Raw genomic sequence first — 24,988 nt, forward strand, 5'->3', positions numbered from 1 at the left:
CATGAATCAGCTGACCACTAAGCTAATGCAACAGAGACTTCAGCGGCCACACCCAACAAAGAATACAAACTTTACTGAATTAGTTCATAAAAGTCACTAAGCAAACGAACAACAAGAATCAATAACAAAAATAAGCCCTGGGGGTGGGGGGAGAATATGATTTCCAGACTTGCCACATTGTAATATAAAAAATGTCCAGTTTTCAACAAAAAATTATGAGTCATGTAAAGAAACAAGAAAGTATGGCCCATACATGGGGGGGGGGGGAAACAATAAATAAAAATTGTCTCTGAGGGAGCCTTGACTTTGAACTCACTAAAAAGGACTTTAAAATCATCTATTTTAAATATGTTCAAAGAGTTCAAGAAAATCATGTCTGAAGAACTAAAGGAAAGTATGAGAATGACATCTTACCAAAATAGATACTATCAATAGAGAGATAAAAACTATACAAAAAATAAAACTGTGGAGTCAAAAACTCCAAATATTGAAGTGAAAAATTCATTGGAGGGCCTCAACAGTAGATTCGAGTTGGCAGAAGAAAGAATCGGTGAACTTGAAGCTAGGACAATTGAGATTATTCAGTCTGAGGAGCAGAAAGAAAAACGAATGAAGAAAAACAAACAGAGATGCAGAAACCCGTTGAAACACTATCAAGTACACCAACATACACATAATGGGACTCCCAGAAGGGAAGGAGAGAGGGGACGGGGCAGAGAAAATATCTGAGGAAAGAATGACTGAAAACTTCCCAAATTTCATGAGAGACATGAATCTACATACCCACGAAACTCAACACCAAGCAGGATAAACCTAGGAGAAGGCAAAGTCATTTGCTGAGAGTGATGACTGAGGATAGTAGGGAGGGTTAGTGGTTTGAGGAAAGTGGAGAAGGTATAATATGGATTGCAGTGATAGACAGTGAGATGACCAAAGAAAGGCAAGATAAGCAATGCAGAGGGTCTAAATGTGGTTGGTTGTCATAAGTTTCTAGTAGAAGCAATATGCATTCTTCTGTGACTTTTCCAAAAGTGATCAGCTATTGGCACAGACAATGTGCAACTGGGTTCTTCCAGGTTGGGGTTCTGCCATATAAGATGGTCAAAGGAATTGAGGTTCCTAGCAAGAGAGTTACCAAAATGATGGGCCATGGCAACTAAATTACATAAGGAGAGAAGTAAAGGCAGGAATGTCATGATGGATTGAGAAAGAGTGCAAGACCAGAGCTGTTAACAGACTGGAGGGGCCAAGGTTGAAGAATTGTCTTAAGTACATGTAGCTGTAAAAGCATGTTGGAACATGACCCTGATACCAAAACCAGACAAGGACAACACAAAAAAGAAAATTACAGGTCAATATCACTGATGAACATCAATGCAAATGTCAACAAAATACTAGCAAATCGAATACAACAATACTTTTGAAAGATCATACACCCTGATCCAGTGGGATTTATTCCAGGGATGCAGGAATGGTTCAACATCTGCAAATCAATCAACATGATACACACATTAACAAAATGAAGAATAAAAATCACATGATCATCTCAATAGATGCAGCGAAATCATTTGACAAGATACAGCATCCATTTATGATAAAAACTTGAAATAAAATGGGTATAGAGAGAAAACACCTCAACATAATAAAGGCCATATATGACAAACCCACAGCTAATATCATTCTCAATGGAGAAAAACTGAAAGCCATCCCTCTAAGAACAGGAACAAGACAAGGATGCCCACTTTCACCACTCTTGTTTAACACAGTATCGGAAGTCTTATCCAGAGCAATCAGGCAAGAAAAAGAAATAAAAGGGATCCAAATTGGAAAGAAAGAACTGAAACTGTCACTATTTGCAGATGATATGACTCTATATATGGAAAACCCTAAAGAATTCACTAAAAAACCTTTAGAAATAACAAATGAATATGGCAAAGTTGCAGAATACAAAATCAACATACAAAAATCAGTTGCGTTTCTATACACTAAAAACGAAGTAGCAGAAAGAGAAATTAAGAATACAATCCCATTCACAATTGCAACAAAAAGAATAAAATACCTAGGAATAAACTTAACCAAAGATGTGGAAGATCTGTACACTGAAAACTATAAGACATGGTTGAAAGAAAGTCAAATACCATATGATCTCACTCATAAGTAGACAATAAAAACAACAACAAACAAACAGAGACAGAGATTGGATTGGTGGTTACCAGAGTGGAAGGGGGATCAGGGAGGGAAAAAGGGGTGATTAGGCACATGCGTGTGGTGGTGGATGGTAATTAGTCTTTGGGTGGTGAACATGATGTAATCTACACAGCAATTGAAATGATGTACACCTGAAACTTATATAATGTTATAAACCAATGTTGCCACAATAAAAAAACAAATAAATAGAAAAAAAGAGCATGTTGGAAGCACTGGAGTTGTGGCCAACTGAAGGACTGGAGATGGAATAGTTATATGTGATGACAAAGCCCCAAGTATGCCCACAGGGGAGTGTGCCTGAGGTAGGGTTGAGATTACCGGAGTGAGGACTAGGGCACTGGAATGAGGGGCTGGGACAACGGATGGCTCATCCATGTATGTTGAGTTCACCCAGGAGGCAGATAGAACTTAGGAGTAGAGAAGAGGAGGGCTGTGGGCCGGCCTGGTGGCTCAGCGGTTAAGTCTGCACGTTCCACTTCTTGGGGGCCCAGGGTTCACCAGTTCGGATCCCGGGTGCGGACATGGCACCACTTGGCAAAAGCCATGCTGTGGTAGGTGTCCCACATATAAGGTGGAGGAGGATGGGCACAGATGTTAGCTCAGGGCCGGTCTTCCTCAGCAAAGAGAGGAGGATTGGCAGTAGTTAGCTCAGGGCTAATCTTTCTCAAAAAAAAAAAAAAAAAAGAGGGCTGTAACTCAGAAATGGATTTATACTCTCACAAGCACAAGAACTGGAAGAACTGGGTGAAAATTATGGGTGGGCTTCTGTAGATTTCAGCTCAAAATAACGTGTCTTGAGACTCAAAGCTGCCTTGGGAGGTAGCAAGTTGCTCATCACTCAGGTTATGAAAGTATGAATTGGACAACCTAGCAAGGACGTTTTAGAGTAATTCCAATGTAAGACAGGTGATTGTATTTTGCTTAACATAATACCCTCAAAGTCCATCCATGTTGTTGTGAATGAAGATTTTATCCTTTTTTATGGCTTAGTAGTATTCCATTGTATATATATACACCACATCTTCTTTATCCAATCATCAGTTGATGGGCACTTGGGTTGTTTCCATGTCTCGGGTATTGTGAATAATGCTGCAATGAACCTAGGGGTACATGAGTCTCTTTGAATTTCTGATTTCAGGTTCTTTGGGTAGATATCCAGCAGTGGGATGGCTGGGTCATACGGTATTTCTATTTTTAATTTTTTGAGAAATCACCATACTGTTTTCCATAGTGGCTGCACCAGTTTTCATTCCCACCAGCAGTGTATAAGGGTTCCTTTTTCTCTACAACTGCTCCAACATTTGCTATTTTTTCTCTTGGCTATTTTAGCCATTCTAACGGGTGTAAGGTGATATCTTAGTGTAGTTTTGATTTGCATTTCCCTGATGCACAGCGATAATGAACATCTTTTCATGTGCCTATTGGCCATGCGTATATCTTCTTTGGAGAAATGTCTGTTCATATCCCCTGCCCATTTTTTGATCGGGTTGTTTGATTTTTTTTGTTGTTGAGTTGTGTGAGTTCTTTATATATTATGGAGATTAACCCTTTGTTGGATATATGATTTGAAAATATTTTTTACCAGTTGGTAGGTTGTGTTTTTGTTTCAATCCTGAAGCTCTTTAGTCTGATGAAGTCCCATTTGTTTATTCTTTCTATTGTTTCCCTTGTCTGAGAAGACATGGTGTCCGAAAAGATCCTTTTAAGACTGACGTCAAAGAGTATACTGTCTATATTTTCTTCTAGAAGTCTTATGGTTTCTGGTCTTACCTTCAAGTCTTTGATCCATTTTGAGTTTATTTTTGTGAATGGTGTAAAAGAATGGTCTATTTTCATTCTTTTACACTTGGCTGTCCAGTTTTCCAAACACCATTTGTTGAAGAGACTTTCTTTTCTCCGTTGTGTGTTCTCAGCTCCTTTGCCGAAGATGAGCTGTCCATAGATGTGTGGTTTTATTTATGGGCTTTCAATTCTGTTCCACGGATCTGTGTGCCTGTTTTTGTACCAGTACCATGCTGTTTTGACTACAATAGCTTTGTAGTAGTTTTGAAGTCAGGGATTGTGATGCCTCCAAGTTTGTTCTCTTCTCTCAGGATTGTTTTAGTAATTTGGGGTCTTTGGTTGCCTCATATAAATTTTAGGATTCTTTGTTCTATTTCTGCGAAGAATGTCATTGGGATTCTGATTGGGATAGCGTTGAATTTTTAGATTGCTTTAGGTAGTATGGACATTTTAACTATGTTTATTCTTCCAATCCATGTGCATGGAATGTCTTTCCAATCTCTTTATGTCATCATCAATTTCTTTCAGGAAAGTCTTGTAGTTTTCATTGCACAGGTCTTTCACTTCCTTGGTTAAATTTATTCTAAGATATTTTATTCTTTTTGTTGTGATTTTGAATGGGACTGTGTTCTTGAGTTCTCTTTCTTTTAGTTCATTATTAGAGTAAAGAAATGCTACTGATTTATGTAAGTTAATTTTGTACCCTGCAACTTTGCTGTAATTGTTGATCACTTCTAGTAGCTTTCCAATAGATTTTTTAGGGTTTTCTACACATAAGATCATGTCATCCGCAAACAGTGAGAGTTTCACTTCTTCACTCCCTATTTGGATTCCTTTTATTCCTTTCTCTTGCCTAAGTGCTCTGGCCAAAACCTCCAGTACTGTGTTGAATAAGAGTGGTGGTTAGTGGGCACCCTTGTCTTGTTACTGTTCTCAGACAGATGGCTTTCAGCTTTTCCCCATTGTGTATGATGTTGACTGTGGGTTTTTCATATGTGGCCTTTGTTATGTTGAGGTACTTTCCTTCTATACCAATTTTATTAAGAGTTTTTATCATAAATGGCTGTTGGATCTTGTCAAATGCTTTCTCTGCATCTATTGAGATGATCACGTGGTTTTAATTCCTCATTTTGTTAATGTGGTATATCATGTTGATTGACTTGTGGATGTTGAACCATCCCTCTGTCCCTGGTATAAATCCCACTTGATCGTGATGTATGATCTTTTTGATGTATTGCTGTATTCAGTTTGCCAATATTTTGTTGAGGATTTTTGTATCTATGTTCATCAGTGATATTGGCCTACAGTTTTCCTTCTTTGTGTTGTCCTTGTCTCGTTTTGGGATCAGGGTGATGTTGGCTTCATAGAATGTGTTAGGAAGTGCTCCATCTTCCTCGATTTTCTGGAATAGTTTGAAAAGGATAGGTATTAAATCTTCTTTGAATGTTTGGTAGAACTCTCCAGAGAAGCTGTCTGGTCGTGGACTTTTATTTTGGGGGAAGTTTTTGATTATAGCTTCAATCTCTTGACCTGTGATTGGTCTGTTCAGATTCTCTATTTCATCTTGATTCATTTTTGGGAGGTTCTAAGAGTCTAAGAATTTATCCATTTCTTCTAGGTTGTCCAATTTGTTGGCATATAGTTTTTTGTAGTATTCTCTTATAATCTTTTGTATTTTTGTGGCATCCGTTGTGATTTCTCCTCTTTCATTTCTGATTTTATTTATTTGAGTCTTCTTTTTTTTCTTAGTGAGCCTGTTTGTCAATTTCATTTATTTTCTCAAACAACTAGCTCTTTGTTTCATTGATCTTTCTACTACCTTTTTTGTTTCAATTTCATTATTTCTGCTCTAATTTTTATTATTTTCCTTCTTCTACTGACTTTAGGCTTTGTTTGTCCTTCTTTTTCTAATTCTGTTAGGTGTAGTTTGAGATTGCTTATTTGAGGTTTTTCTTGTTTATTGAGGTAAGCCTGTATTGCAATGATTTTCCCTCTTAGGATCGCTTTGCTGCATCCCAAATGAGTTGGTTTAGTGTATTTTCATTTTCATTTGTCTCCAGATATTTTTTGATTTCTCCTTTGATTTCATGTTCAGTAGCATGTTGTTTAATCTCCACATCTTTGTCCCCTTCCCAGCTTTATTCTTGTAATTGATCTCTAGTTTCACAGCATTATGGTCAGAAGAGATGCTTGATATTATTTCAATCATCTTAAATTTGTTGAGGCTTGCTTTGTTTCCAAGCATATGGTCTATCCTTGAGAATGTTCCATGCACATTTGAGAAGAATGTGTAACCTGCTGTTTTTGGATGGAGTGTTCTATATATATCTACTAAGTCCATCTCATCTAGTTTTTCATTTAATTCCATTATTTCCTTGTTGACTTTCTGTCTGGATGATTTATCCATTGGTGTCAGTAGGGTGTTGAGGTCCCCTACTATTATTGTATTGTTGTTGATGTCTCCTTTTAGTTTTGTTCATAGTTGCTTTACATACTTTGGTGCTCCTGTGTTTGGTGCATATATATTTATAAGTGCTATGTCTTCTTGGTGGAGTGTCCCTCTTATCATTATCAACTGCGCCTCTTTGTCTCTCTCTACCTGTTTTGCCTTGAAGTCTACTTTGTCTGATATAAGTATGGCGACACCTGCTTTCTTATGTTTGCTGTTAGCTTGGAGTATCATCTTCCATCCCTTCACTCTGAGTCTGTGTTTGTCTTTAGGGCTGAGGTGTGTTTCCTGGGGGCAGCATATTGTTGGGTCTTGTTTTTTAATCCATCCTGCCACTCTGTGTCTTTCGATTGGAGAATTCAATCCATTTACATTCAGAGTAATTACTGAAACGTGGGGGCCTAAGGCTGTCATTTTATCACTTGTTTTCCAGTTCTCCTGCATTTCCTTTGTTTCTCATCCCATGAATTTTGGACTAACAATTCTGTTAGGTATTTTTCTCTGTTGGTTTTCTTAGTTTCCTCCTTATTTGTAACTTGTGTCTCTGTTCTAATTATTTATTTAGTGGTTACCACGTGGTATCTCACAGATAAGATAGTCCATTTTCTGATAGCCTCTTACTTCCTTAGACTAAGTCAGTCCCATCCCTTTCCGCTTCCCCTTCTAAGTTGTTACTGTCAGATCTTTTTTTCTTGTGTTGTTAGTTTGTGGTTAAAATGACAAGATCATATTTATTCTTAGTGTTTCCCTTCCCTTTATCTTTAATGTTGTACTTAAGCATTTGCTAACCTGTTCTGATGGAGAGCTGCAATTTTCTGATTTTGTCTTTCTACTTATCTCCTTGCTCAGGGTTTTGTACCTCCTCTCCTTTTTTTTTTCTCAGGTATGAGGGCCTTCCTGTGCATTTCTTGGGGGGGGGGGTGTCTTGTGGCGATGAACTCCCTTAACTTTTGCTTATCTGGGAAAGTTTTTATTTCTTCATCATATCTGAAGGATGTTTTCACTGGATAGAGTATTCTTGGCTGAAAGTCTTTGCCTTTCAGAATTTTGAATATATCATTCCACTCTTTCCTAGCCTTAAGGTTTCTGCTGAGAAATCTGCTTACAGCATAATAGGGGTTTCTTTGCAGGTTATTTTATTCTGCCTTGCTGCCCTTCATATTTTCTCTTTGTCATTGACTTTTGCAAGCTTCACTACTATATGCCTTGGAGAAGGTGTTTTTATACTGATATGGTTAGGAGACCTATTGGCTTCTTTTGCTTGTATTTCCAGCTCCCTCTCAGGGTTTGAGAAGTTCTCAGCTATTACTTCTTTGAACAAGCTTTCTGCTCCATTCTTCTCTTCTCCCTCTGGGATACCTATAATCCTTACACTGCATTTCCTAATCGAGTCAGATATTTCTTGGAGAGTTTCTTCATTTATTTTTAGTCTTAGTTCTCTCTCCTCCTATGTCTGAAGCTATCTATATTCCTGTCCTCCAGCCTGCTAATTCTGTCCTCCTCATTATCAGCCCGACTGTTCAGGGAGTCCAGATTTTTCTTAATTTCCTCCATTGTGTTTTTCATCTCCAACATTTCTGATTGGTTCTTCTTTATAGTATCAAGCTGTTTTGTGATATACCTCCTGAAGTCGATGAGTTGTCTATTTGTATTCTCTTTTAACACAATGAGTTTTTTTAATGATAGCTGTTTTGAATTCTCTGTCATTTAGGTTATAGATTTCTGTGTCTTTGGGATTGTTTCTGGGTACTTGTCATTTTCCTTCTATTCTGGAGATTTAATATATTTTTTCATACTGCTTGATGGCGTGGATTTGTGCCTCCACATAGAGGTAAGAATTTGGTTCCTGTTTCCACTTACTTCCACTGGCAGGGGAGGAGGTAGCAGCTGTCTAATTTGCACAAACCAGGATCCCTGTCAGCTGTTACTGAGTCTGGGCCCCTCCTTGGGATCGCCATGGCCCTGTCGAGTCTCCTGTAAACTGTGGGAACAATCACATGGGGGCTTTGGGTTGTTGCTGCCTGCTCCCACAGACCTGCCTAGATGCACTTCCCCCTTAGGGACTGCAGTGGTGTTATGGGCTTTTGTGGCAGCTGGGAGCTGGTTCACCCAGACTCGCAGCTCTGCCACGGTCTGGTCCCACTGGATTTCACTTGCCCCCTCTGGGCCACAGCAGAGCTATGGGCAGCTAATGCAGCCAGCGGTTAGCTCGCCCAACCACGCCATTCTGCTCTTAGGTCACCCAGCCTTTGTACATGGTGGGTGGGGCCTCTCCACTAGGGACAAGCAGACACTCTCCCTGGGGCACTGTGGGACTGTGGATTTTCCCCCTGGACCAAGAAGCAATCACATTGGGGCTCCAGATTGTCACTGCCCACTCGTATGGTCCTGCTGGATCTCACTTGCCCCCTTGGGGCTGCAGCAGAGCTATGGGTGTTTAATGCAGCTGGTGGGTAGCTCACCCAGCCGAGCCACTCCAGCCCCAAGGTCATCCAGCCTTTGTGCTTGGTGGGCGGGCCCTCTCCACTAGGGCCAACCAGAGACTCTCCCTGTGGCCACTGTGGGACCATGGATTTTCCCACTGGTCCACAGGGTAATCATGGGGGGCTTAGGGCTGCAGTCACTTGTTTCCACAGTTGTGCTGATGCACATCCACCCTTGGGGCTGCAGTGGTGGTAGAGCGTGTGTCAGCTGGGATAGGGTTGCTCACAGGTACTAGGCTGTCTGGGGGCCACAGAGTTCTCACCATTCTCCACCTCCTCCCAGGGCCAGTCCATCCACCTTCCGATGTATAGCAGCATGGGTCTCAGGCGTCCTGCAGTGCTGTGTGAGTATCCTTCGTTGATCAATGAATGTCCATTTAGTTGTATTTCAAGGGGGAAGAGACACAGAAAACTGCTCACTATGCCATGTTGCTGACGTCACTCCTTTTAGATCCTTTTAATGCTAAGATTTTTTGTCAAATTTGGAAAGTTTTTGCCATTACTTCTTCAAATTTTTTTTCCTGTCCCCTCTTCCCTCTCCTCTGCTTTGACAACTCTCGTTACATGCTTTTTAGGCCAATTAGAGTTCACTAATGCTCTGTTCATATTTTTCCAGTCTTTTTTCTCTCTGCATCTCATTTAGGATATGTACTATTGTTATATCTTCAAGTTCACCAGCCTTTTCTTCTATAGTGTCTAATCCGCTGTCAATCTCACCCAATGTAGTTTCATCTCAGACATTTTTTTCAGCTCTGTAAGTTCAATTTCTTGCTGTTTTTTCCCAAAATCTTTGATGTCTTACTTTACCATGCTCATGTTTTCCTCTACCGTCTTGAAAATATTAAAAATAGCTATAAAAACATTTAATATCCCTGTGTACTAATTCTATCACCTGTTTCATTTCTGGGTCAGTTAAATTTATTGATGTTCCTCCTCATTACAGATTTTAGTTTCTTGCTTCTTTGTATGCCTAGTAATTTTTAAATGGATGCAGACATTGTGAATTTTACTTTGTTGGGTACTACATATTCTTGTATTATTTTAAGTACTCTTGAGCTGTGATGCAGTTAAGTTTCTCAGAAAGAGTGTGATCCTTTTGAGGTTTTCTTTTAAGCTTTGTTAGGCAGGACCAGAGCAGTCTTCATTCTAGGGCTCATTTTCCTCCACTATCGAGGCAAGATCCTTCTGAGAACTCCACCAGCTGTCTCGTGCATTATGAAGTTTTGTTCATTCTGGCTGGTGACAACACAAACTCTTCCCAGCCCTTTCTGAGCTCAGGGATTGTCCCATCTGCTCCTTTCAGGTGTTCCCCCCTCTCCCTGGCCTCAAGTAGTGTCCTCACATGCAATGCATAGCTTCACAGTCGCTGAAGACTTGAGGGCTACCCTTGGCAGCTCTCCAAAGCTCTCTCTCTGGGAGCTCCCTCCCATCTGGTACTCTGCCTTAAGAACTCTAGCCATGGAGCCTCTTGGAACACTCAACTCCATTTCCTCAACCTAGAGAGATGGATGGGGTTTGCTGGGTTTCCCTCTGTGCTGTGGCCTGGAAACTCCCTCCTGGTAAGCTGGGTTCTTGTCATTTGTTTCCCCTCTCAGGCATTACTATTCTGTGCTGCCAGTTGTCCCATGTTTGAAAAAAATACAAAATATTTTTAAAAATACAGATTTTGCACTAATTAAAAAAGACATGTGCACCCTATGTTTACTGTAGCATTATTCATAATAGCCAGGACTTAGAAGCAACTTAAGTGCCCATCAATGGATGAGTAAAGAAGATGTGGTATATATATATAATGGACTACTACTAAGCAATAAAAAAGAAGTCATGAGCCAGCCCTGATGGCCTACTGGTTAAAGTTGGCACTTTCACCGCTTTGGCAGCCTGGGGTCATTTCCTGGTCACAGAGCCACACCACCTGTCAGCTGCCATGCTGTGGTGGTGGTTCACATGGAACAACTAGAAGGACTTACAACTAGGATATATAACCATGCAGTGGGGCTTTGGGGAGGCAAAAAAAAGAGGAAGATTGGCAACAGATGTTAGCTCAGGACGAATCTTTCCTTGCAAAAAAAAAGGAAATCATGCCATTTGCAACAACATGGATGGACTGTGACAGTATTAAGCTAAGCCAAATAGGTCAGATGGAGAAAGACAATTACTGTATGACTTCACTCATATGTGAAAGATAAACAAAAACACACATAGACACAGAAAGCAGACTGGTGTTTACCAGAGGGGAAGGGGATGGACGGGGGGAGAAGGGGTAAAGGGCACATATGTATGGTGACAGAGGGAAAGTAGACTTTTGGTGGTGAACATGATGTAGTCTATACAGAAGTTGAAATATAATGATGTACACCTGAAATTTATATAATGTTATAAACCACTGTGACCAAGAAAAGAAAGTTTTTTTCAGAAAAAAACCATGGATTTTGCATAGTTTTTTAGTTGTTTAAGGCAGGAGGGTAAACCCAGTCCCTATTACTCCATCTGAACATCTTCTTAGTCCTAAGATTTTATAAGAATATGTTTAAGCATTGGTCTAAAACCAATGAGGTCAGATGAACTAGGAGAGTGCACTTGAAAGTGATAAAACTGAATTTCTTCATAAGAGTAATCCAAGGCAACTGGTACAAATTATTGGAGCTTTTTCATAAAGAGGATTTGGGTCTAAGCAAAAGACATATTGTACCTAAATAATTATGCAAACACATAATTACAGAAAATGCAATAAAATTCAACCTAAGTTTGGGTCACTAATTCATGCAAATTCTGCCCATTTGATTCAGGTGTGCACACTGTCAGCATGCCCTGGGCTGCGAGGTGCCTTTCTGAGGATGACGATATTCTATGTGCTCTTTCTGTGTAACTCTGAGCAAAACCAGCATTGAGCACAAGAGACACTGCACTCAGGGTTGATAAATCGGGTACTGGAGGAGTGGGGATGATATCCACAGGTTTCCATCATTCAAATTCATTACATTTAGTACTGTGGTTTTCATTCCTGGCTGTAATGCAGATTTTCCCATGAAGTAAAATGTTACTTACCTGTCAGAATCGGAAAAGTGTAGTGAAGAAAGAATGTATAAAACTAAAAACATTTTTCTAGAACATGGTACATACTTGTCACTGGTAAATACATAGGCAACCACATCCTTCAAAGCTGCAAGTGAAACACCCACTACAAGTGCACCAACACCTGGAAAATACAGAAGAAGCCACAGGAAATGAAAATTCTCCAGAGTTTCATAAGTCCTAGTACTGACTTCTCATGTGATATTTGTGTCGGTGATTTAAGAAATGTAATAATTATGAAAAGAGCAACTAAGGTCAGGTGATTCTGACTCCTTTTTCTAAGGCAGACTCAGAAAAGATATTCAATAAGGTGTCAGTACAATCAGAATCTTCTCTTACTGCTCAGATTCCAGAACATTAAACCTGCCACGGGGAGCCAGCCCAGATGGCCTAGTGGTTAAAGTTCAGCGCATTCCACTTTGGTGGCCTGGGTTTGGTTCTCGGGTGCAGAACCACACCACTCATCTGTCAGTAGCCATGCTGTGGTGGTGGCTCACATGGAAGAACTAGAAGGACTTACAACTAGAATATACAACTATGTACTGGGGCTTTGAGGAGAAAAAAAAACTGCCAGAGGGGGCAGTGGTCCAGGAACATGGAGAACGGGTAACACAGACATTGGTCAGAAAATAAGCCTGCATAAGATAAGAATTGCCTTTGAAATGATTTCAACAGTACCAAGCGTAACATTATTTTGTTGGTACCTAGTAACAGAAAATCATAATTAGAAGCTTTATTTAACTAAGTAAACTGGAAAGAGCACAAAGAATACAGATTTTAGTTGAGTTTATGTATATAAGTCAATTCCTAGAGAAATTCTGATATATATATTTTAACTTATCAGATGAAACCCAATATGGACGCAGAGAGCAGAAGTCCTTTACTCACTTGCACACAGGAGAACGGTGATGCAGGCGTGCCGAGCCTGCTCAGCATGCCCGGCCCCCAGAGCATTGCCCACGCGAACACTGGCTGCCACACCAAAGCCAAGGGGCACCTGAGAACGAACAATCACAAATCACAAGAAGTCAGAGGGCCTGAAAATTAGACTATTTGCACTAGAGTCTAAGTGTAGGCAAACCCTAGACAGAGTCAGAAATCTGGATTCTAGAACTGCTTATACTACACCCTGGCTGTGTGACTGTAAACAAATTGCTCAGCCTTGCTGATACCCAATTTCTTCTTTGCTAAAGAAGTGTAACGGCTGCCCTGACTGCTACCTGTATCAAAGGTATCAGAGTAGAACCTCTTAATGACACCAGATTTGAGGGTGAAGCATCTCCTTTATTGGCTAAACACACACTATCAAGACTTAATTCAACCTAGCTACATTCTACAACATAAGGTTTAATGTATTACAAATAGAAATAACCTGTGAAAATTAAGTGAACCATATGAAAAAGACTTTGAATGAAGCCTGGCACACTGTAGGAATTCAATAAACATTGATGGAGTCTGACTCCACAACAATACATTATGTGCCCAGTATTCCATATGTCTAATTACCTAGTAAATGAAATAGGTCTCTTCAGATACCAAAGCTTTACTTTAATCATTGATTATAGAAATCTGAAGCTATAATCTTGCCTGTTTCTTAAATACACCATTATTCAACCTTCAGGGTCATCCTTTTGACCCCCTATTGTTATTCTGTAATATAGTGCTGCCCTCAAGGGCTGTTTGGGTTGTATGGAACACTGTGGTTTTAGCTCTTGTGTCTGCCTTTTTTTTTGAGGCCACCAATTCTCCTCTTTTTTGCTGAGGAAGATTGGCCCTGAGCTCACATCCGTGCCTATCTTCCTCTACCTTATACGTGGGACGCCTGCCACAGCATGGCTTGCCAAGCAGTGTCATGTCCGCACCCGGGATCCAAACCGGCGGACCCTGGGCTGCCAAAGCGGAACGTGTGCACTGAACCCCTGTGCCACTGGGTTGGCCCCTCGTGTCTGCTTTTAATAATTTATATGTCAGCTTTAACTTCTCTTCCTACTAGAAGCAGCATCCTCCCAAGAACCTTCTAATTTGTTATTGTTTTGAGAACGAGCCTAAGTTGAGTTGATAATAACTACATATTAAATTGCTAAGATTAAGAACTTGAAAAACAATGGATTTGACTATATAAAAATCTACGAGACTTGCGTGCCCAAAGTATACATAATTGGCTGCCAGTTCAAGATGAATGGCTAGCTCGTATGCTTAATTCCCTTCCCTCTCAAATACCATTAAAATACCAGTTAAAGATGCTTAACAGACAAGAAATACATTAACAACACTGAGAATAAGAGAGCAGACCAGCTTCTGGAAGAGGGAAAGCAGGTGCCACGATCCAGGGGTAGAACCACAGGAAGCCAAAGTCCAGCATACAAACAGGAGAAGGTGGGATTCTGCTGGTTCTTCCCAGTGGAGCCCCAGGAAGCTTGAGGCTTCAAGTCCATCAGGGCAGTGATGAGCAGTACTCACGCCGCTTCACTAGAGGGTTACAAACAGCACAGCCATTGCCTATCTAGACCTCAGACTCCCCACACACAGAGACTGCGCTAAAATGGAAAAGCCACGTGAGAGACCTCAGTGCGGTGTGAGACCTCAGAACCAACCTCTTCTTGTTTTGTCTTGGGGGATGGATATACGGGACATGGGAGGTGGGGTGAGGCTGCCTGCTCCCTGCTCCTCATTCATAAACCCTAAAATGAAGATGTCATGTGATAGACACCACCTTAGTGCTCGGCTCCCCACTGCTTCTTCCCGTACACAGGAGACGTCTGTTGGAGAAAAATCCCCAAATAACAGGAGAGGAAAGCCAGGCCAGCTGTTTATTTTATAAATCAATATATTCACTCATTCATAAGTACAAACGGGCTGATAAGGATCACCAGATCTTTGAGGAAAACCAAAGGACATAACTATAAAAAAGATTAAGATAAATAAAGACAAACTGACCTCAGAGGAAACAAAGAGATGATTCCAGAAACAGAAGAGAATGTCTGAAGGTTCAATGTAATATCTTAAGATATTTAAAAGATAATGCAGCAGAAAACAAGCGCAGGTTCCTATGAAGAAGGAATTATAAGACAAAAAGAAAGAGTTCTTGGAAATTAAAAACAAAACTAAAAGAAAATTAATAGCAAAAAGATAGATTTTTAAAATGGAAGAAAAAGGTTAAAAACCACAAGATCAATCCAGGAGGTCAACTTCCACCTATTAGGAAATTTAAAAAGAGAGAATAGAAAAAATGTACAGAAAAGGGAGAAAGAATAATACTTTAAAAATTTCTCAGAGTTGAGAAAGACAAAGTCTTCAGACTGAAAGGGTATACCAAGTGCTAACAAGCAGGATAAGTAAAAAGGTACCCGCAGAGAGATACACCCTCAGAATGACACAGATAAAGACAGAAATGCTAAAACTGTCAAAGAGCAAACATCATGTTGTCACAAAGGAACAAGAACCAGATGAAGATCGGAGTTTACATTAGTAACTCCAAATGCCGTGAGAACATAGAATATCACCTTAAAAATTCTGAGAGAAAAACATTTTGAACCTAGAATTCTATACTCAGCAAAATTATTAAACAAGCATAGGGGAAAATAAAGACTCTTTCAAATGTGTGGGGCTCACAGTTTACCTTCAGGAAAAAGTTCTTTGACGAAATACTTCAAAAACATTTTAAAGGAATCTAAGAAAGCAGAAGAAATAGGATCAAAGAAACTGGAGACTTAATTCATGAGGATAATTTAAACATTTTTGGTATGACGGCTGTGCAGCACGTTAGAAAAAAGTCTCAAAACCAGTGGACACAAATTAAAACAAGGAATGGTCTAAAGACATCAATTAATAACAGAGACAGTCAGAAGGGAAAACAAGACCCAACTATACGTTGCCTATAAGAAACTTGCGTGTTATGTGCCATCAAGTCAGCCCCAACTCCTGGCGACTCTATGAATGAGTGAAGTCCAGTGTCCCGTCCGCAACGGCCCTCCTGACCTCCTGTAGACTCAGGCCTATGGCCTCCTTTATGGGGTCAATCCATCTCATAGTTGGTCTTCCTCTTTTCCTGCTCCTTCCACTTTTCCCAGCATTATTATCTTTTCCAAAGAATCCTGCCTTCTCATGACATGCCCAAAGGAGGACAGCCTCAGTTTTATCATTCTTGCCTCTGGCAATAGTTCAGGCTTAATTTGCCTGAGGACTCCCTTGTCCATCTTCCTGGAAGTCCAGGGTATCCAAAGAGTTCTCTTCCAACACTATATTTATTTTATTTTATTTTATTGAGGTTACATTGGTTTATAACATAATGTAATATAATATAAATTTCAGATGTATATCATTATATTTTGACTTCTGTATAGACTGCATTTTGTTCACCACCAAAAGTCTAGTTTCCATCCATCACCATACATATGTGCCCCTTTCACCCCTTTCACCCTCCCCCCACCCTCTGGTAACCACCAATCAATTCTCCATATCTATGTGTGTGTTTGTTTGTTTATCTCCCACATATGAGTGAAGTCATATAGTAACTGCCTTTCTCTGTCGGACTTATTTTCTTTAGCATAATACCCTCAAGGTCCATCCATGCTGTTGCAAATGGCACAATTTCATCCCTTTTTTATGACTGAGTAGTATTCCAATATATATACACACCACATCTTCTTTATCTACTGATGGACACTTAGGTTGCTTCCAAGTCTTTGCTATTATGAATAATGCTGCAATGAACACAGAGATGCATAAATTTCTTTGAATTGTTGATTTCATGTTCTTTGGATAAATACCTAGTAGTGGGATAGCTGGATCATATGGTATTTCTAGTTTCCGTTTTTAAAGAAATCTCTGCACTGTTTACCACAGTGACTACACCAGTTTGCACCCCACTCACAGTTTATGGGGGTTTCCTTCTCTCCACATCCTCTCCAACACTTGTTATTTCTTGTCTTGTTAATTACAGCCATTTTGATGGGAGTGAGGTGATATCTCATTACAGTTTTGATTTGCATTTCCCTAATAATTAGTGAAGTTGAACATCTTTTCATGTACCTGTTGGCCATCTGTATATCTTCTTTGGAAAAATGTCTATTCGTATCCTATGCTCATTTTTGGATTATGTTGTTCATTTGTTGCTGTTGTTAAGTTGTATGAGTTCTTTATATATTTTGGATATTAACCACTTATTGGATATATGCTGTGCAAATATTTTCACCCAGTTGGTGGGTTGTCTTTCTGTTTTGTTGATGGTTTCCTTTGCCAGGCAGAAGCTTTTTAGTTTGATGTAGTCTCACTTATCTTTTCCTTTGTTTCCCTTGCCTGAGCAGACAGGATATTCAAAAAGATACTGCCAGGACTGACGTCAGAGAGTGTACTGCCTATGTTTTCTTCTAGGAGTTTTATGGCTTCAGGTCTTACATTCAAATATTTGACCCATTTTGAGTTAATTTTTTTGTATGGTGTAAGATAGTGGTCTAGTTTCATTCTTTTGCATGTGGATTTCCAATCTTCCCAACACCATTTATTGAAGAGACTTCCCTTTCTCATTGTATGTTCTTGGTTCGTTTGTCGAAAATTAGCTGTCCGTAGAAGTGTGGGTTAATTTCTGGCCTCTCAACTCTGTTCCATTGATCTGTGTGTCTGTTTTGATTACTATAGCTATGTATATTTTGAAATCAGGGAGTGTGATACCCCCAGCTTTGTTCTTTTTTCTCAGTATTGCTTTGGCTATTTGGGGTCGTTTGTTGTTCCATATAAATTTTAGGATTCTTTGTTCTACTTCCATGAAAAAATGCCATTGGGATTTGGACTGGGATTGCATTGAATGTGTAGATTACTTTAGGTAATATCGACATTTTAACTGTGTTTATTATTCTAACCCATGAGCACGGAATATATTTCCACTTCTTATATGTCTTCTTCAGTTACTTTCAATAATGTCTTATAGTTTTCAGTGTGTAGGTCTTTCACTTCCTTGATTAAATTTATTCCTAGGTATTTTATTTTTTTTGTTTCAGTTGGAAATGGGACTGTATTCTGGATTTCTCTTTCACTGTTCATTACTAGTGTATAGAAATGCAAATGATTTTTTTACCTTGATTTTGTACCCTGCAACTTCACGGTATTCCTTAATTACTTCTAATAGTTTTTGGGTGGATTCTTCATGGTTTTCTATAGAATCACGTCATCCACAAATAGTGACAGTTTTACTTCTTCCTTTCCAATTTAGATCTCTTTATTTCTTTTTCTTGCCTAATTTCTCTGCCTAGGACTTTCAGTATTATGTTGAATAACAGTGGCGAGAGTGGGCATCCTTGTCTTGTTCCTGTTCTTAGAGGAATAGCTTTCAGTTTTCCACTGTTGAGTATGATGTTGGCTGTGGGTTTGTCATATATGGCCTTTATTATGTTGAAGTACTTTCCTTCTATGTATTCTATATATTCCTTCTCTCTATATATATTTTTGAGAGTTTTAATTATAAATGGATGGTGAATCTTGTCAAATGCTTTCTCTGCATCTACTGAGATGATCATGTGATTTTCACTCTTCATTTTGTTAATGTGGTGCATCACATTGTTTGATTTGCAGATGGTGAACCATCCCTGTGTCCGTGGAATAAATCCCTCTTGATTATCGTGTACTATCCTTTTAACATATTGTTGTATTCAATTTGCTAATATTTTGTTGAGGATTCTCGCATCTATGTTCATGAGCAATAATGGCCTGTCATTTTCCTTTTTGGTGTTGTTCTTTTCTGGTTTTGGCATCAGGGTAATGTTGGCCTCGTAAAATGAATTAGGAAGGGTCCCCTCCTCTTCAGTTTTTCAGAAGAGTTTGAGAAGGATAGGTATTAAATCTTCTTTGAATGTTTGGTAGAATTCACCAGAGAAGATGTCTGGTCCTGGACTTTTGTTTTTCGGGAGGCTTTTGACTACTGTTTCAATCTTTTTACTTGTGATTAGCTTTATTTAGATTCTCTATTTCTTTTTTATTCAGTTTTGGGAGGTTCTATGAGTCTACAAATTTATCTATTTCTTCTAGGTTATCCAATTTGTTGGTGTATAGCTTTTCATAGTATTCTCTTATAATTTTTCATATTTCTGTGGTATCTGTTGTTAGTTTTCCTCTTTCATTTCTGATTTTATTTATTTGAGCCTTCTCTTTTTTTTAAGTGAGTCTAGCTAAGGGTTTGTCAATTTTATCCCTTCAAAGAACCAGTTCTTAATTTTGTTGATCCTTTCTATTGTCTTTTTAGTCTCTACTTAGCCTATTTCCACTCTGATTTTTATTATTTCCTTCCTTCTACTGACTTCGGGCTTTGTTTGTTCTTCTTTTTCTAGTTATTTTAAGTATAGTGTTACATTGTTTATTTGAGAGTTTTCTAGTTTATTAAATGGTAGGGTTATATTGCTATTTATATCCCTCTTAGTACTGCTTTTGCTGCATCCCATAAGCTTTGGTATGCTGTGTTTTCATTTTCATTTGTCTCCAGGTATATTTTTATTTCTCCTTCAATTTATTCATTGATCCAATAGCTGTTCAGTAGCATGCTGTTTAGTCTCCACATATTTGTGACTTTTCTAGCTTTCTTCTTGTAGTTGATTTCTAGTTTCATACCATTGTGCTCAGAAGAGATGTGTGACATGACTTCAAACGTATTTAATTTATTGAGGCTTGTTTTCTTTCCCAGTATATGGTCTCTTTGAGAATGTTCCATGTGCACTTGAGAAGAACGTGTATTCCACTGCTTTGTGATGGAATGTTCTATATATATATCTATTAAGTCCATCTGGCCTAGTGTTTCATTTAAGGCCAATGTTTCCTTGTTGACTTTCTGTCTGGAGGATCTATCCATTGATGTAAGCGGGATGTTAAAGTCTCCTACTATTGTGTTGCTGTCACTATCTCCCTTTAGGATCATTAATAATACTTGCTGTATACACTTTGGTGCTTTGACATTAGAAGTATATATATTAATAAGTGTATGTCTTCTTGGTGGAAGACATTATTATTATATAACATCTATCTTTGTTTCTTGTTATCTTTCTTGGGCTTGAGGTCTATTTTGTCTGATATAAGTATAGCTATACCTGCATTCTTTTGGTTGCCATTTGCTTGGAGTATCATCTTTCATCCCTTCACTCTGAGCCTACTCTTTAGAGCTGAAATGGGTCCTCTGGAGGCAGCATATTGTTAGGTCTTGTTTTTTAATCCATCCAACCACTCTGTGTCTTTTGACTGAAATTCAATCCATTGACATTTAGAGTGATCACTGATATATGAGGGCCTAATACTGCCATTTTATCTTTTGTTTTCTGGTTGTTCTATATTTGCAGTGTTTCCTTTTCCTTTATTTCTGTGTGGTATTTCAGTTTGATGGTTTTCTGTGACGTTTTTCTCTTTCTTTATGTTTTGTGACTCTGCTTTGATTTTTTGTTTTGTGGTTACCATGAGGTTTCTATAAAAGATCTCATAGATGACAATCCTTTTTCTGCTGAGGGCATCTTATCTCCAGTAACCTATGCAGGTTCCATTCTTTTCCTCTTTCTTTTCTATATTTTTGTTGCCATAAATTATGCTTTTTTGCATTACGAGTTTGTTACCAAATTGAAGTGGTTATAGTTATTTCAGATGCTTTCTTTCCCCTTAGCCTTTATATTTGTTTACTAACCTATTTCAATGTAGAGTTGTAATCTTCTGATTCTGTCTGCTCATTTATTACCTTGCTCAAGGCTTCACAAACGTTTGCCTTTTTGTTTCAGGTAGGAAGGATCCTTCCAACATTTCTTGTAAGGCAGGTCTAGTGATGAACTCCCTCAGTTTTTGTCTGGGAAAGCCTTTATTTCTCCTTCATATCTGCTGTGTAATTTTCTCGGTAGAATATTCTTGGCTGACAGTTTTTGTCTTTTAATATTTTGAATATATCATCCCACTCTCTCCTAGCCTGTAGAGTTTCTGCTGAGAAATTTGCTGATATCCTGATGGGGGTTCCTTTGCAAGTTATTTTCCTCCGTCTTGCCCCCCTTAATATTCTTTGTCATTGACTTTTGACAGTTTTAAAATAATGTGCCTTGGAGAAGGTCTTTTTGTGTTGAGATAACTAGGCATCCTATTAGCTTCATGTACATGTATATCCAGTTTCCTCCCCGGGTTTGGGAAGTTCTCAGCTATTATTTCTTCAAATAAGTTCTCTGTTCCTTTCTCCCTCTCTTCTTCTACTGGGATACCCATTATTCTTATGTTGCTTTTCCTGACTGAGACAGTATTTCTTGTAGAATTTCTTCATTTAAAAAAAAAAATCTTAAGAGTTCTCCTTGCTCTCCCACCTGAATCATTTCTAGATTTCTGTCTTTGAGCTTCCTAATTCTGTCTTCCATATGGTCTGCTCTATTTCCAATGCTTTCTACTTTATTTTTCATCTCATTAATTGTGTTCTTCAGCTCCGGAATTTCTGTTTGGTTTTTTTTTTAGAGTTTCACTCTATTTGGTGAAGTACTCCTTCTGTTCATTAATTTTATTGAGCTCGTTGAACTGTCTTTCTGAGTTTTCTTCTAACTTGTGGAATTTCTTCATGACAGCTGTTTTGAATTCTCTGTCAGTTAGATCACAATCTTCTATGACTTCAAGTTTGGTTTCTGGAGAGTTGTCATTTTCTTTTTGTTCTACTGTCTTACTGTAGTTCTTCATGATACTTGATGAGTTGATCCTCCACTGGTGCATTTGTGGTAGTAACCACCTTTCTTATTTGGGTACAGCTTTGTTTATTTTGATTCTGAGCTGCTTCTGGTTATGTCTGAGGGCCTGCACTTTTCCACTGCCTCAGCCACAAGCACTGTCAGTGCCCTCCTTGTGTTGCTTGTGCCTCTGAGGTTGTTGGTGCCTGGCTGTTTATGATGTCACTGCAGTTGTGGGTGTCACCAGTGAGGTCATGAAGCTGCGAGTACCTCTTCTGCTTCTGGGGTTGCCTGGGTCTCATGTTCCCCCACAGGCTTCAGTGCTGCTGCCTTGTGCACCACCTGCACAGCTACTCCTAGGTTATCTGAGGGTGCTGGCAGCACCACTGCCAGGGGTGCTGAGTTCATGGGTGTCGCTGCCAGTGCCAGGAGCCCAAGGTCTTTTATGCAGCCCCAGATGCTAGTAGAGTCTGTGTCAAGGGTGTTGCCACTGGGGACTGGGTCAGGGGTTCTGCTGTGGCTACTGAAGCCTCAGGTCACAGGTGCTACCTGCCACCATTAGGGGAGGGGCAGGGGCTAAGCCACTAATGCCACTGCTGTTCCTGCAGCCTCTGGTTGCCAGCTCATGCCTGTATGGGGTTTTTTTGTTTGTTATTTTGCTGAGGAAGGTCTGCCCTGAGCTAACATCAGTTGCCAATCTTCCTTTATTTTGCTGAGGAAGATTTGCCTGAGCTTACATTTGTTGCCAGTCTTCCTCTTTTGGTATGTGAACCACCACCACAGCACGGTCACTGACAGATGAGTGGTGTAGGTCTATGCCCAGGAACTGAATCTGGGCTGCCAAAGCAAAGCATGTCAAACTTAACCACTAGGCCACAGGGGCTGGGCCTCTTGTGTGCTTTTTGAAAGCTCAGGGCATGGTACCACTGCCCCTGCTGGGAGTATTGCATTTTGGATGCAGTCATTGCTGCTGGAAAGACTGAGGTTGGAGTTGCAGCTGCCTGGGGAAAGGGATGGGGCTGGGTTGCTGGCACTGCTGTTTCCTAAAGCACCAGGTCACGTGTGCCACCTGCCACCACTAGGGGAGGGGCAGGGGCTAAGCTACTAATGCCATTGCTGCCTGGGGAGAGAGAGGGGGCTGGGTCACAGGTTCTGCTGTGGTTCCTGCAGCCTCAGGTCACAGGTGACACCTGCCACTGCTAGGGGAGGAACAGAGACTGAGCCATGATGCTACTGCTGCTCTTGCAGCCTCTGGTCTCCAGTTCTGTTGTATTTTTTTAAACTTTAGGTCGGAGCATCACCGCCACTGCTGGGTGCATCCACATTCTGGATTGCTGCTGCCAGGGGAGGGGTGGGGGCTGCTGCCCTAGTTCCACTGGCTCCCGCAGGTCCAATCCACCCACCTTCAGATGTGTAGCTGCATGGATCTGTCAGGTGTTCTGGTGTGCTATGCGGGGAGTTCTTTGCTGGTTAATGGATGTCCTGCTGGTTGCAACTTAGAGGGGAGTGACAAAGGGAACAACTCATTCTGCCATGATGCTGGTGACACTCTCCTCAAGGATAAAGTTCTATGTGTAAAGATATTCACTGAAACAACACTGGTGCTTTGAAAAACTGGAAACAGATGAAGAGTACAAGTACAGTGAAATGACTAAGTGAACACTGCTATATTCGAGTGCTGACTATACACAGGCAAATCAGATTTTCAACTATTTTTAGGAAAATCCTTTAAAAACATGAAAAAATGCTATGTGGTAATATTAAGTGAAAACAGCATACAACTGTGGAAAAATAAGCAAAGCAAAAAGATATGAAGGGGTGAGATCTAACTTGAGAGGGTTTTTAACTGGTAAGTTTAGCATGTTCTCCTTTAGTATGATTACACACTATTTGGATTTAATTCTACCATTTAATTTTGTATTATTTATAATGCTTTCTTTTTGTTTCTTTATCTTCTTTATTTTCACTGCCTTCTGTTGGATTGATCATGTTTTCTTAATTCCCATTTCAGCTCTGCTAGTGGTTTCGAAATATATTCTATTTCCTCTCTCTTGGTTATTTCCCTTAAAATGTCAACATGCACACTGACTTAAAAAAATTAAGTTAATCACTATCTCTTAACCTCTTCCTTGGTAATACCTAGATTGCTTTAAATAAGAAGACCTTCTCCCAATCTCGCCTCTTATTGCCATACTGTATTTTATTTCTGCCTTATTTTTGCACTGTGAAACTTGATCTCATTTTTTGTTTGCAATCAATGCTAGTTTAGATTTATCCATATTTACCAATTTCTTTGCTCACCATTATTTTGACAGTGTTTTTTCCTTGAAGGTCTATGAATGGTGCTGTCCCTCAGTCTTTGCTGGAAAATGTCTTTTAATTTGCCCTCTTTCTTGAGCAATAGCTTAGCTAGCTAAGGGCTGACATTATTCTCTCAGCACTTTGATATTGTCTCACAGTCTTCTTGTTTTTATTGCTGTTGTTGAGGTGTGAGGCCTCCGACTTTGTTCTTTTCCAGGATTGTTTTGACTATTCAGAGGTCCCTTGCATCTCCATATGAATTTTAGGATCAGTTTGTCCAGTTTGCAAAAAAGCCCAGTTCGAATTTTGATAGGTTGCACTGAATCTGTAAATTAACTTGGGGGCATTGTCACTGTAACAATATTGAGTCTTCTCATACATGAACATGGGAAATCTTTCCATTTATTAGGTTTTCTTTCATTTCTTTCAACAACGTTTTGTAGTTTTCAGTATACAAGTCTTGCTCTGCTTTGGTTGAATTTATTCCTAAGTATTTTAATTTTTTGGTGCTGTGGTGAATGGAATTGCTTTCTTAATTTCATTTTCAGATTGTTCATTGCTGGCATTATAGAAATAGAACTGATTTTTGTGTACTGATATTGTATCCTATAACTCTGCAGAACTAATTAGCTCTAGGTATTTTAGTTTTTTTGTTTTTGCACATGCATGTGGAGTTTTTACAGTTTTCTATATATAAAGTCATGTCATTTGCAAATGCAGATAGTTTTCTTTCTTTCTTTCCAATATGGATGCCTTTTATTTCTTTTTCTTGCCTAATTGCCCAGGCTAGAATCTCCTAAAGTGTTCATTCCGATTTCTGAATATTCAGACTCCTTTGTCTGTCTCTGTCTCTTGTCAAATATCTCTGAATATTACATCCCCACCAGTGTCTCTATTCTCTCCCTGTGGAATTCCTACTAGATAGATAATGGACCCATATCTTTCATATATTCCATCTCTACTTTTTCCCATTTTTATTTATTGTGGTAAAATACACATAACATAAAATTTATCATCTTAATCATTTTTTCCCTTCT

General features: G+C 39.4%; 1 protein-coding gene across 4 annotated transcripts in view; it reads right to left on the minus strand.

Annotated features, from left to right (window-relative positions):
- LOC100073168 (multidrug and toxin extrusion protein 2) overlaps positions 1-24,988 on the minus strand; it is an 89,674-nt gene that overhangs the window by 19,381 nt on the left and 45,305 nt on the right. For all 4 annotated transcript variants that reach the window (XM_070228293.1, XM_070228294.1, XM_023653613.2 and 1 more), the window contains 2 exons: positions 12,886-12,994; positions 12,046-12,121 (listed from right to left, as the gene is read on the minus strand). In XM_070228293.1, the coding sequence (XP_070084394.1) occupies positions 12,046-12,121; positions 12,886-12,994 (185 nt within the window). The remainder of the gene's footprint in view (positions 1-12,045; positions 12,122-12,885; positions 12,995-24,988) is intronic.

The sequence above is a fragment of the Equus caballus genome, chromosome 11, assembly GCF_041296265.1.
Source record: "Equus caballus isolate H_3958 breed thoroughbred chromosome 11, TB-T2T, whole genome shotgun sequence".
Taxonomy (NCBI): domain Eukaryota; kingdom Metazoa; phylum Chordata; class Mammalia; order Perissodactyla; family Equidae; genus Equus; species Equus caballus.